The sequence below is a fragment of the Pelodiscus sinensis genome, chromosome 7 (genome assembly GCF_049634645.1).
Source record: "Pelodiscus sinensis isolate JC-2024 chromosome 7, ASM4963464v1, whole genome shotgun sequence".
In the NCBI taxonomy this organism is placed as follows: Eukaryota; Metazoa; Chordata; order Testudines; family Trionychidae; genus Pelodiscus; species Pelodiscus sinensis.
In genome coordinates this window covers 61,443,142-61,455,589 of record NC_134717.1, presented here as the reverse complement: position 1 = coordinate 61,455,589, position 12,448 = coordinate 61,443,142, and the positions used below count along the sequence as shown (strand labels likewise).

Sequence of the window (12,448 nt, the reverse complement as noted above, 5' to 3'; positions counted from 1 at the left end):
GAGCATGTTTGCTGGGAAATCGCTTTAGTTTCTTCTCCTCCGTCAGGGTTGCTTGGCCTCCCTCTGGTCTAAGGATACAGCCTCTCTTCTCCATTGCTCTTGCTTTTATACTGTTTAGGGCAAAAATGAAATCTAATCTTGTTTTGCTTTACTCAAAGGAGAAAACTCCACAGGTTGGTGCAGCTGCGTGGGAACTGGAAACCAAAAGCAAGGCAGGTTCACCCCGCGCACAGCCATCTGCGTGCCAGGGCTTCCCAGCCAGGTGAGGGAAACGCTGCATGACGTCATGACCAAGCGATGCAAGGACTCCCTGCCTAGATTGCTAATCTTAGCGTGGCCTAGAGTCCGGGTTTGCGGTAACGAGCCACTGAGCGGCGCTTCCAGTACTGTACTTTTATGCACCCTTCCTCAGCGGAGGGGAGGAAGACAGAGGTCGCAGGGCAGGACGGGGCTATTTCCAGAAATAGGCCTTCCTTGCAGGCATGACAGCCTCCAGGTTAACGAGCCACGTTCGTGATTTACCTGGGAAACGAAGGCCTTGGGGAAGGAGAACCAGGGGAGCACTTTTGGCAGTGGTCTAAGGGGGAAGCCACAGGCTGTGCAAAGTCTGAGACAGGCTGAATGGGAGCGCAGAAGGAGGAGCAGGCCTGGGCTGGAAGGAGATTAGACGTGTCCTCAGCCCTTTGATACAGCCAGGGAGGAACAGCAGAGATTGGAGGGTGGAGGCGCAGAGGCAGCAGCCGTCCAAGGTACTCACGACACCTGGTACTGATCTACAGAAGGTGCCTGTGACTCTATTTCCCTCATAGACATAAACAAGGACCGTGTGCGGAGAGGGGTCTGGAGCAGACAGCCTACAACAGAGGCTCCGAAAGGAAGCCAGCAGGAAGACACTCAAACCAATGCTGAATTTCCCTCTAGAAGGGACGGATTACTAGGGCAGGCCTGAGTCGCCCTCCAGGGCAGGGATACGCTTGTATTTTCAGCATGGGGGGCGATTGCAATTGCAGAGGCAGGAAGTAGCACCTGTTGGGAGGGTCAGGCCAGGAGGTTCCGGGGAATATCAGGAGTGACGCTGTTTTCATTTGAACCGGCTCGGCCGCCTGGTGAGCCTCTTGCGGGGGTCCAGGTGGCGCTGAGGGCCGGCTTGCTGCTGACAGTTCCAGCTGGACCTGTTTGCGCAGCCTCTCCCTGCTGCTTCATCGCGCCAGGCCTGGGGGACCGGCTGCACAGTGCACCCCTTCCTGGCTGGGCGCAGGCCAGCTCAGCAAGCTCCCCCCTTCCTTGGCCCCCCCGGACAGCCATTGTAGTGGGGCATCCTGGAACAGGCCTGCTGACAGGGGGGCAAAGCGGGCAGTTGCCCCGGGGCCTGGCGTAGCAGCGGGGGTGGCCAGGCAGCGCCGAGGGAGACGGACAGTGCCCCACGGTCCGGGTGGTGCTGAGGGCTGTCTGCCCCTCCCCCACTCCTTCTCCCTGCCCCTTCTGGGGTGGGCGCTGCCCCCCACGCTTTGTTCAGGGCCCAGAGTGGCTTCTTGTGGCCCCGGACCCCTTCCTGCCTGGCCCTGTCGCGGGCCTTTGCCTCAGCCTCTTCCCAGCCCCTAGTGTCTCAGCACTGCTCCCGCTAAGCCTCGTCAGATGGAAAGTTTCCCATCAGAGCTTTGCAACGCCAGTGAGACGGTCGCGATGTCAGTTCCTAAGTTAATTTGAAAGTCAGTTGTGTTTCCAAGAATACTCAGTTTCACTTTCCAGGCATGCTCTGCTTTCCCACGCGCTCTAGATCCCAGAAACAACGGAAAACCTCGTTTCACGAGAAATAACGCCTGTTTTCAGAAGTGCTTTTTTGAAAAAAGGCGCTACGGAATGCAAACTGCTTTTTCGAAAGAGAGCATCCAGACATAGCCCCAGAAACATGTTCTGCCTGCGTCTTCACAGCATTCATTTTAAAAAAGCTATCTGCAGATTTCCAGTTTCTTTGTGCAATGCAAAATATTGTTTCCAGCCGGTCGGTTGTGAAGGTTTGTCAAAGCTGATGTTCTTTGGAGCATTCAAGAGTGGTATCCGGATGAGATCCTGCAAACTTCCTTGCATTGGTCCTCCTGTCTGCAACTTTTCTTACTGGTTGCCGTCCCTGTTTGTTCTTAGTGTAAGGGGGCTGTTGGCTCAGTGGGAGTTTTTGATTGGCCAGCTCCCAGTACCAAAAGGGGAAGAGTCCATGAGAAATCAGGGCCCTGAGACGGACAGACCCCAGAGACAATGGAAAGCAGCCAACACTCCGGCTCGGCCTGAATGACAGGTTGGACAGACCAGTGAGGAACTGAAGACGCGGGTCCTGTCCTCCGTGTGAGCTGGGATTCTCTGGGTCTCTCAGAGAGAAAGCAGGAAGAAGAGCAAGATGTGTGGGGAGATGGACCTGCAGTGCCAGAGCCCAGGGAGGCCAGATCCTGTGCTGAGGGGCAGTCCTGCAGCAACAGAGCCAGGCACACAGCCCCAGGAGCGCAGGCCCTGTGTTGAGCAGCAGACTGGCCGTGCTCAGAGAGCCAAAGGGGACAGAGAAGCAACACAAAGAGCTGGAGGTTGGCAAAGCAGCGCAGCCTGCAGCTGGGTGTGGTGAGCAGCTGGGACCAACACATTGCAGGAAGAGGCTCTGGGCAGGGAGACGCCACCAGCCAGGAGGCCCAGCAGGCCAGACTGGGAGAGGGGTCCTGCCACCGAGAGCCTGAGGCCGTGTGGTCACTCCCAGCGCAAGCGTGTCCAGATTGCAGCCCCCTTGCAGCACAGCCAGGGATTGAGAGAGCTCTGGGACCTATGAGGAAGAGACTGTGAACTGTCCTTACACTCTGCAGACGGCTGTTTGTGATGTCCCCGTGCTACAGAGCAGGGCTGTGTGTTCTCATTTAACCTTTCAATTTTTTCTTATTCTTTTCTCTTTAATCAGTTGATGTTTAGTAAGTTGTATTTGCTTTGAACTGTATGAAATGATCAGTGGGTCAAGAAAGCATGCAGTGTGCAGAGAGCACCCCGGAGTGGGGACACCCTAGCCCCTGCCCCAAGTGACTACAAGGCCGGGGATTAAGTCCCAGGAAAACTGGGCCCAGTCTTGCTGGGATTTCAAGGACTCTGCTACTCAGGAGGCTGGAAGGGGAGCCCTCAGGCTCAGGGAGGCCGTTGGGTAAAGGAAGTGGGAGCGGGGACTCTCATCCTTTCATCGGTCCATTTCTCCGGGGTAGTACAGAAGCCAGGAAAATTCCCCACAATAGCGGGACCATTCCCCCTCTTGCATTAGGTTACTCCTGACACCATGTCATGTTCCTGGGCTGAGGTTCGAGCTTCCTACAGAACGAACAGTCACAGGAGTTTTCCATAAAATACAGGTCTGTGTAGCACTTTAAAGACTAACAAGATGGTTTATTAGGTGATGAACTTTCGTGGGCCAGACCCACTTCCTCAGATCAAATAGTGGAAGAAAATTGTCACAACCATATATACCAAAGGATACAATTTAAAAAAAAGTGAACACATAAGAAAAGGACAAATCAAATTTCAGAACAGAAGGGTCTGGCCCACAATAGCTCATCACCTAATAAACCATCTTGTTAGTCTTTAAAGTGCTACATAGTCCTGTTTTTTGTTTCAGCTACACCAGACTAACACGGCTACATTTCTATCATGAGTTTTCCATAGTCTGGGCTCTCCAGGGAACATTTGTCTAGCCTAATGGTAACGCCGAAAGGAAAGAGAAAGGCAAGTGTCACGTCTCTCTTGGACCTTTCTGTTGACCGTTCGGAAATGGAGCAAGGGTGAGCCAAATGCAAGGAGCTTTGCAATGCGAGAGGGAGGCACCGTGGCCTAGTGGTTAGAGTGGAAGATTGCTTCTCAGGATTTTTACTCTGCTACAGGCCTGCTGAATGATTCTGGACAGGTCATTTTGCTTCTCATGCCCGAGTTTCCCATCTGCCACAATCACATTGGGATCTACTGCTGCAAAGCACTACAACTATATCGTGACTGAATTGTCTCCACTTTTCGGTTTACAAAATGTTTACAGGAATGCCAAGCCCCTGGATAACAATTTTATTTGTTCATAATTATATATATAAAAAATACAAACTTAGCAATGGTGAAATACATCAAAATAAATAGCTAATAAATTATCCATAATAAATAACATTTAGGTTCATATCTGGAAGTTATACAAATCAATTACTCTTCTTAAAGAATACATAATACATAAAGAAACAGCAAGATAAAAATATACTCTGTATAAATACATCTGTAGAGGATGAATATATTACGAACTGCCAAACTTCAATATTAATTCATTTTCCTGAGCTTGTTTCTGAGAGAGCTAAGAGCTGTGACCAATGTGTAAATCCCAGAACTGGGGTGCATTTAAAAAAAAAAGAAAGCTTATGAAATGTTCCCAGTATTTTTGGATATGCATTTGACTAAAATCCATTTGCATAGTGACAATAAAAAGGCATTCAATAAATAATATCCTGTGTGGGTCAAATCCTACCGAACTCTCAGATTTGAACTGTGATGAAAAAAAAATCCTCCAATGAATATTTGTCAAGGAGTCGAGAATGCTGCACCAGCTGGAAACGGGAGCAAGCTGGAGCAGAGACCAGCTGTTGTGTGACTTTTTTAGGTATGAAAGGATGGAATCAGTTTGCTCGGGGATGTATAGTGGGAAGCAAGAATAAGATGATGAAGGTTCCTGATTCAGAGATGTCTTCTTGGGATGAATATTCAGTGCTCCTCGTCTAGGGACGCTCCGGTGGCTAAGTAGGTGTGAACACAAGGTATCACAGAGACCAGACGGCTACACGCAAAGTTCTGTGTAGGCGGCGCATCTCAAGTCTTCGTTCAGCAGTCGGAAGAGGTTGAGGATCACAGAAGCTTCCAGACATGCAGGTGATTCCTGGGAAAGGAGAGAATATTTAGAGCAGGAAGGGGGGAGGCGGCTACATGAAAGCAACCACAAGGATGCTGTATTATAAGGAGGCAGGTGCTTATCCATAAGGGCGCTCAGAGGAGGAGGAAAGAGGGTAGGTACTGGAGAGAGGGCAAGGTGAATGCTGATCTTTGTAACCCAAGCAGACGCACATGCAAACGGCAGCGTCATTCAAACCGTACGTTAGCTGTTGCCGTCGTCGGTTACATCACTGCGCAGCAGACCTGACGGGATCTACAGGCTAATTTTTATTGCAATATTTAAAAATAAATCCCAAGGTAGGTAATAACAGGCAGAATAAGCAGCAGCAATGCCGCCGTGGCCTCTGGGATGGGACCCAGGAGGCTGGTTCCGTCTCTAATTGGTGTGGAAGGTGGCTTTGCGCATTGTCTCAAATGCCCACTCACCGTCTCTTTGCTCGCCTGCAAGTTTTGGAGCCAACTGTTCAGCCTCTTGGAGTGTGAATGAGAAGGCGTTTGCCTGGTCTGCAAACAGAATTGATACAGAGTTGGTGCACAGAGATTTCAGCAGACAATCAACAAAAGCCCCTTCTCTCTAGGCACAGAGCAATTCGTGCCTTGACAGAGTCTAGGGGGCACCCTTGTGCATTTCATACCCATTCCCCTTGCTTTCAGTGTCCTATGTAAGGACGGGCCCAAAGCAAGAGCAACACGGGACAAGAACAAGCAGCTGCACGCGGGTTCCCCTTGAAGGGAGTCGAATGTGGTAGGCAAAGAGAAATCTAGCACCGAATACTCACGCAGGGTCTCAAGTCCTCTCTGATCTGCGACAGGATTTCCAGTGGCCTTGGCAGCAGCTTGGATAGACTGGGGTCCTCAACATCCTCCAACGTGTTAATGGTGAAGTCCAGCTCTTTCTCTACCAGGATCACCCTGTCGTGCACCTGGGGAGACACACTTGTAGGTAAGACCACGTGCGTGTGAGAACGCTAAGCAGCTGGGCAGATCCCGGACTAGAAAGTCTCAGGCGTAGATTGGTAAACCAGTTTGAAAGAGGTGATTTTCCAAAGCCACTCAGGGCTTTGATTGGTCAGTAAATCACTGCTGGCTGAACACGGCTTCATCTCCCCACCTCTGTCTTGACATCAGTTCATAGCCAGTGAAAAGACACCAGGATTGAAAAGGAGGGGTGACCCTTAGTTAGAGCCACAATCGGCTTTGACACGATCCTGGGTAGATCTGTGACTTTCGAGTGACCTGCCGGAAGGCAGAGGTCAGGGAGCCACATGTCAGATTAGTACGAGGGCTCAGTGAGATCAGAATCAGACAGAAAAGGAGATACATTACGAAAGCGGCGTCTGCTACCATGGGAACTTCTACCCCCTGGCTGGGATGTTTCTTACCGACAACTCTTTGACTTCCCAGTTCCTGTGGAAAATCCTGGTGTTGCATTTTCGGTCGGACAATAGCAAGATGTCCTCCTGGAGGCGAAAGGAGAGAGCTTAGAGCCATATATATGGAGGATCAGGAATACGTCTTCTAGTTCGTCCCTCAATTCTATCCACACAATCCCAGCGGTGAGGCGGGGAGATGCAGACATCATGAGTGTGTCTAAACTACATGGCTCCTTCGACGAAACCATGTAGATTAGTCAGGACGGTAAAGGGAAATGAAGCTACGATTTAAATAATCGCAGCTTCATTTACATCAACATGGCCACCGTGCTGTGCCGATCAGCTGATTGTCAGTACCCTTCGTCGGCAGATCCTTTATGCATTTTCACACTTACAAATTTGTCCTTGGTTTTCTTGAAGGCCTCCAGTTCCCGGGGTGGCAGGGACTTGTATTTTGCGAGGTGGCATTTTGTCCTCAGGGCGCCTTTGGGAAAGGCCTCTGCAGTCATCACCCAGAGGGACAGAACAAGGAGAACTCTGTAGCCTACGCCCATCATACTTCCTAAGAGAGACAAACAATAAAGTAGCTAAGTATCAGAGAGGTAGCCGAGTTAGTCTGAATCTGCAAAAGCGTGCATCTGACGAAGCGGGTCATTGCCCACGAAAGCTTATGCTCCAACACTTCAGTTAGTCTATAAGGTGCCACAGGACTCCTCGCCGCTAATAAAGTAGCTAGTATTGGGAGCAGGGAACGTTTTCCAATATATGGCTTGTGTTACACATTTAACCTTCTTTAAAGCAAACTGTGAACTAACGCTAAATATTATGCAAATATATATCTCTGCCACTTGCCAAAAAGTTCTGACCAATAATTTCAGGCTATTGGCTGGATGACTGCTCTGTTCTGAAACTGTGTTTCTGTGAAATATCATCTGGGAAGGCTTTGGGGTTGCCAAACACTTTTCACAAACACTTGACTATTCTCCCGGTACAAAAAGAAAATACCCTAGAAATCATAGTAACTTGCACTCTGATTTTCTGCAGGAAAACATTCATGAATCAGAGAGGTTTTGGTTTTCACTAGAGAGCCAATAGTAATACGCTCAGGCGGAACACACCTTTCTGGTGTAACAGTCGTTCCTTGCTGTCTACCACAGAGCACAATATAGTCACTGAGCAAAGAGAAATCATAGTAAGGATTGGCTCCAAGCCAGCTGCCCTTACCTTGCCGTGTATTTGCTGGGCTGTCGCTTTAGCTGCCTCTCGTGTCTCAAGGCTGCTTTGCCTCTCTCTTGACTCTGAATGTGTCTTTTCCTCTCCATTGCTCTTGCTTTTATACCAAAAGGCATTTTCCAGTTAAGAAAAAGAACACGCAACGTCACTTTGCTTTAGTCTGTGGCAGAAAACCCAGCTCTGCTCTCACCAACCAGAGAGCAAGGAATGCGTTTGGAAAGGGAAAAGGAAAGCAAAAGGAAGGCAGGTAGACGTTGCACCTGAGCACAGAGTGCTGAGAGATTCCCTGGGTGATGTCACAAGTGAGTTATGCAAGAGGGCTCTGCCTGGAGCAGGTATGTCTGTAGCTGGATTGCAGAGCCCTGTGGGGCCCAATGCACAGAAGACCCTTTTGTTTCAAGAATCCTTTCCCGTGCACACAATGTAAAGTGATCGTCAGCGGGGTGGGAATCTCCTCACCAGCGTTTGGGGATCACAGGTGAATCGCAGCAAAGCAGGAGCCCAGCGCACTGGCAGCTGTTGGTAAGCTGGGCTATCCAGCATAACAATGAAGGGGTTATCCAGCAAGGCAGCGGGACTGGCGGCAGGGTGGGGAGCCAGCTGGGAGGCCAGTGGCTGGCCCAGAATTGGGGTGGCCAGTAGCCGCGGGTCCAGAAATGACTTCCTCTGCTCCGGCAAAATCCAGGGGGCTGGACTAGAGTGGTCCAACCCGTATTCCACTTGTGCCCAGAGGCTCCAGTCAGGATCAGGACGTCGTTACAGAAGCATCCTCCGCATGAATCAATGGTTGCCCCTTAGGTCCGTTTACAGGCGAAATGGGCCTTAATATCCCCAATATAATTCTATGATGGGGCTGTTCTATAATTTTAGTAACATAACACAACATATCATAATTAGTAACCAAATTAGGGAGGGCAGGTACATGCTGACGGTACATGTCCATAAGCACAGAGTCCAGATAAAGGGAGAAACCCAAACCACTCCCACACGTTTCTCCTTGGCAATATACAATACTTCGCTTCTTTCACCAAGGTCAGTTCTTAATGTCCTTTTGTAGGGAAGAGGTTACCAGCACATCACCCTGTAATATTTTGGTTCTTCTGGTGTCCAGCAGGTGGAAAGCAGGACCAGAAGAAGAGAGACTTATCAGCAGTCGGGGTAGGATCATTTTGAGATGGAGGGGTCTTTTTGCAGTGAGAATCATTGGCCAACAGTCAATTCTTGGCACATCACAGCGGTGTTGGTGGCTAGCAAAACTTGGTAAAGGTCTTTCTAGAGCGGTCTTTCGCTGATGGACATAAGAGTCTCTATTCTCTGAGCTAAAAGCCAGCTAGCTCCTTTGGAACCAAGGTTATTTCCTAGGAATAAAGCAAACCGTAAAAACAATCCCGCGCAGTTGTTTGGTTGTTTGGTACCGGCCTTATCAAAGTGAGGCCCTTTGGAATGTGGTTGCCAGGGGAACCAGGGTCACAGTAACTGCTGTAGCGTATGCTTCTCAGGCTGACCTAATGATTTGAGTTTGTCAGTTCTCAGCAAGATACCAAGATACCAGTTTACTCCTATAGTTCCTTTCTCACCTCCGAAGTGTGATAGAGCTGCATTCCATCAACGGTCAGGATCATCCGGCAAGGGGCTGTTATGCACACAGATGGATATGTAGAGGGGCAGGATGGAGTGATCTGTCTGGGTAATCAAACACCAGTAGGTACCATTTATTTGGACCAGCTCGATGGTTTTGTTTCTCTGAGACAACCACATCAAACCTAGGCAGATTCGTCATGATGTTAAATGGGCAGGTACATAAAATTTCCTTATCAAAGTGGGTGCAACAATCCCTGGGTATAGGGAGGCTCCCACTCCTTCAGAATAAGCAATGCCCTCAACTCTCTCTATATTCTCCTGCTTTGGTACAGGCAGGGAGGTTACCATTCTGATCTGATCTAAGTGAGGAATCCCCAGAGGGGCCAAAAACAAATGGTTATACTATGCCCTGTCCAGGTGGGCCTTTGGGTCCTCATGGATTCTCTACTTCCCCACTCCCATGGGTGGGCACGGGGGAGATGGGGACTCACCCCCATAAGGGCTGGGTGGTCAAAGCTATCCTATTCTTCAATACTGGCCTTCTAATTTCTTTAATTTAGTTCCATTAATTAACAATCCAATTAGTCTCTGGTCCAAATATCTGGTTAGGTCCAGTGAAGTGGACACAGAGCTGGACAGATCCTTCAAACTATTTAGGATCAATTGATTAGCTTGGCTGGTGTCTAGGCCTTTACGGGCACTGGATATTACTGCATCTACCAGCCTGGATTCTATACAATTTCCAGGCTATGACATAAGTGTTGCTGACAGAGTTTCCAGGCCCAAACCAATCTGTGATGGTATCTGCTAAGCCCCGTTGTTGCCTAATCAGGTGCTTGCCCATTTGATTAGCCAGTCTAGCACACAGCTGGTCTATACCAGTGTGGAACATCACCAAGGTAAGGACCAGTGACAGTTGTCCTGGTTCTGGGACATGGGTCTGTTCAGGGCATGATGCACAATTGGGAGGCTCTATTTTGGCCTTAAGGACCTGGTTAATAATACCCAAATGAGGGCAAGTTAGCAATGGCCATTGTTTAACAAATGACAGCCATGCCTCAGGGGTTACCTTTGTCAGGGCTTTAAGTGGTAAGCCCCAGTGGGAGTCAGTAGGTCCAACTTCAGTGGCCTGATGTTAGTGTTTAGCTTCTTTCCCACAATATTCCATACAAACTTTAACTCAGAGGACTGTGTATTCTTTGTCCTCGTAGTGTTCATGTTGTTACAAAAAACAAAATAATTCTGTGTGAATGAGGGGCGGCCCAAGGCCGTGTATTCCCCATTGCTATTAGCGTGTATTTATTCTATGTATGTGACTTGAAGGAGGTTACGTTGACTACAGTCACTGTTTCTCTTATAGGACCAAGCATGGTTCACAGATGTTTAATTGATAACCCATGCAATTCCGTAATTCTTGAGGCCTTTTAAGGCATCAGGCACCAATGAGTAGCAGGGCAAGTAGCTGTTGTTGCAATGGTGAGGTTACTAGTTTCCTCATTATTGTGGGCATCTTTACTTACATATGCTGATGTCTCACTTGCCCGTGTTGTTTCTTATAGATTTCTTATTATCTCTGGCCAAACCACTTTTATGGTTGGTGTGCAAATTTACAGAAGCTAAATATTTCATTTGTGTAGCCATTAAAGCAAAATCAATCCGGTGGGGGAGAGGGCTGTTACCCCACTCCCAGTCCTTCTGTTCACATGATGCACTTCTTGCTTCTTTCCAGTTCCTTTTTTTGTTCACCTGTGGAGACACTGTTAACATTCTCCTAGCCTAAACAATTACCAAACTATTATCCTTTCACTAAATTTTAAAGTTGCCAATTCATTAAGTTTAGAGTTGCCAATTGATTGCCAATTGATTGGGCCCAATTATTAATTTTGTTGGTTTAAATTAATGCTTCTGCTTTACTCAAATTATCCTTTCATTAAAAAAATATCCTACACACAACAATATTTGCAATACATATTACAATTAAGACACACAAGACAAACTTGGACAGAACACAAACTTATTACGTCCTAACACAGAACCCTGGTTTTTTGTTGTTGTTGTTTGTTGTTTTTCTTCAGCTGGTACCAGCGCTTTCTGATGATCTGAAAGACAAGAAAACATTTCTACCCCCGTTGGGGTGGCCCATTGTAACTTAAAATACTGCCTAAGATCTGCTAGGGGAACTGGTTACAGCTAGTTCCTTACCACTTCCATGGGCGAGTGAGCTGCAACTTTCCGAGAACAAGGGCACTTCATCGGTACTCGTGACCTTCCACTCCCTTGAATTACCTCAGAGTTGCTAGCCCTCCCCAACAGTGGCGTGCCTCAGTTTCCCTCTTGTACCACAGATCAGGCTTAATGTGTGAGGCTAAAATGCTTTTCCTTAGCACAAGGTGTTGGTTGGTCAGTTACTGTGGTCTGCTGGGTCTAGAGTGTCAGACCTTTTCATCAGCTCATGAAATAAGGGGAGTCGTCACTCCCTCACATATCCACTGGGTCTCGAGGTTCGACTGACCCCCACTTGCGTTCAGAATTCCCTTGTGGGAGAGCCCTGGTGCGGCTGGAATCATCTTATTTCTCAGAGACCTGGGCAGAGGCATTCACTCTCCACTCATTACATTCACACTCAGCACGCTTTTCACACAGTAATTTTCAAACAACACTGTTCCCCCCAGGGGCAGCAAACAACACGTTTCCCCCCAGAACCACAGCAGTTCCCAGCACTGCATAAATCTAGGTGCCTTATGTCCGGACCCAATACAATTTTCTTCCCGTTCCCGGGGTGGCACCACCACAACCACAGCAGTTCCCAGCACTGCATAAACTTAGGCCTACTCGGGGGTAACAAAACAACCTCCCCGGAACCGTTTTGCGTCTGACCTTGTTACAGATTCAAGAAGTTCGGATGGCGTGAGCCTAGCGAGGCAGACGACCCCACAGGCAGTTCTCCTCCACACCCCAGTAGAGATTTCAAAAGGTCTCTTACCTCTTGTTTGGCGCCCTGAGGGTGAAGGGGGACGGTCTGCAGCCGCTGTTCCTGTCCTCAATCGGGCGTTGCCATCCGAGTCACGGCACCAAATTGTGAAAGAAAACATTGTCCTCATTCTGCGTTGTGTTTAAGCAACAAGTAGCCAGAGGCAGTTTTATTACGAGCTGCAGCAAGAGAAAAACTGGTTTGGACAGGGGGGGAGCCCCCCCCCCTCCGAGGCAGATCTTCGAATACAAGCAATTACGAAGCAGTTTATATACTGTCCATTACATATAATAACAATAACAATTAGTCTCCTTCCCATTACAAACACCAATGGCTAACAGTTATTTTAATTCCA

At 48.6% G+C, this 12,448-nt stretch overlaps 1 protein-coding gene across 3 annotated transcripts; it reads right to left on the bottom strand.

The window, feature by feature from the left end:
* Positions 1 to 4,104: 4,104 nt before the first annotated feature.
* Positions 4,105 to 12,394, bottom strand: LOC112546471 (interferon lambda-3-like). 3 transcript variants are annotated; one of them, XM_075933965.1, is made up of 7 exons: positions 12,106 to 12,394; positions 7,533 to 11,221; positions 6,704 to 6,870; positions 6,318 to 6,395; positions 5,715 to 5,858; positions 5,362 to 5,439; positions 4,105 to 4,921 (listed from the first exon to the last, which is right to left on the bottom strand). In XM_075933965.1, the coding sequence occupies exons 3-7, from the start codon at positions 6,863 to 6,865 to the stop codon at positions 4,823 to 4,825; spliced, it is 561 nt and encodes a 186-aa protein (XP_075790080.1). In that variant the 5' UTR covers positions 6,866 to 6,870; positions 7,533 to 11,221; positions 12,106 to 12,394; the 3' UTR covers positions 4,105 to 4,822. The 3 variants fall into 3 exon arrangements, with proteins under 3 accessions (XP_075790080.1, XP_075790079.1, XP_075790082.1); XM_075933964.1 differs by having other exon boundaries at positions 7,533 to 12,394; XM_075933967.1 differs by lacking the exons at positions 7,533 to 11,221; positions 12,106 to 12,394 and having other exon boundaries at positions 6,704 to 7,515.
* Between the last annotated feature and the right edge of the window lie 54 nt (positions 12,395 to 12,448).

Coding starts and splice junctions, on each gene's coding strand:
- LOC112546471 (XM_075933964.1), bottom strand. CDS start 6,865: ATGATGGGCGTAGGCTACAGAGTTCTCCTTGTTCTGTCCCTCTGGGTG. Junction 5,859..6,317: donor GGGAAGTCAAAGAGTTGTCG/GTAAGAAACATC, acceptor GTGTCTCCCCAG/GTGCACGACAGGGTGATCCT. Junction 4,922..5,361: donor TGCAGGCGAGCAAAGAGACG/GTGAGTGGGCAT, acceptor CTCCTTTCCCAG/GAATCACCTGCATGTCTGGA.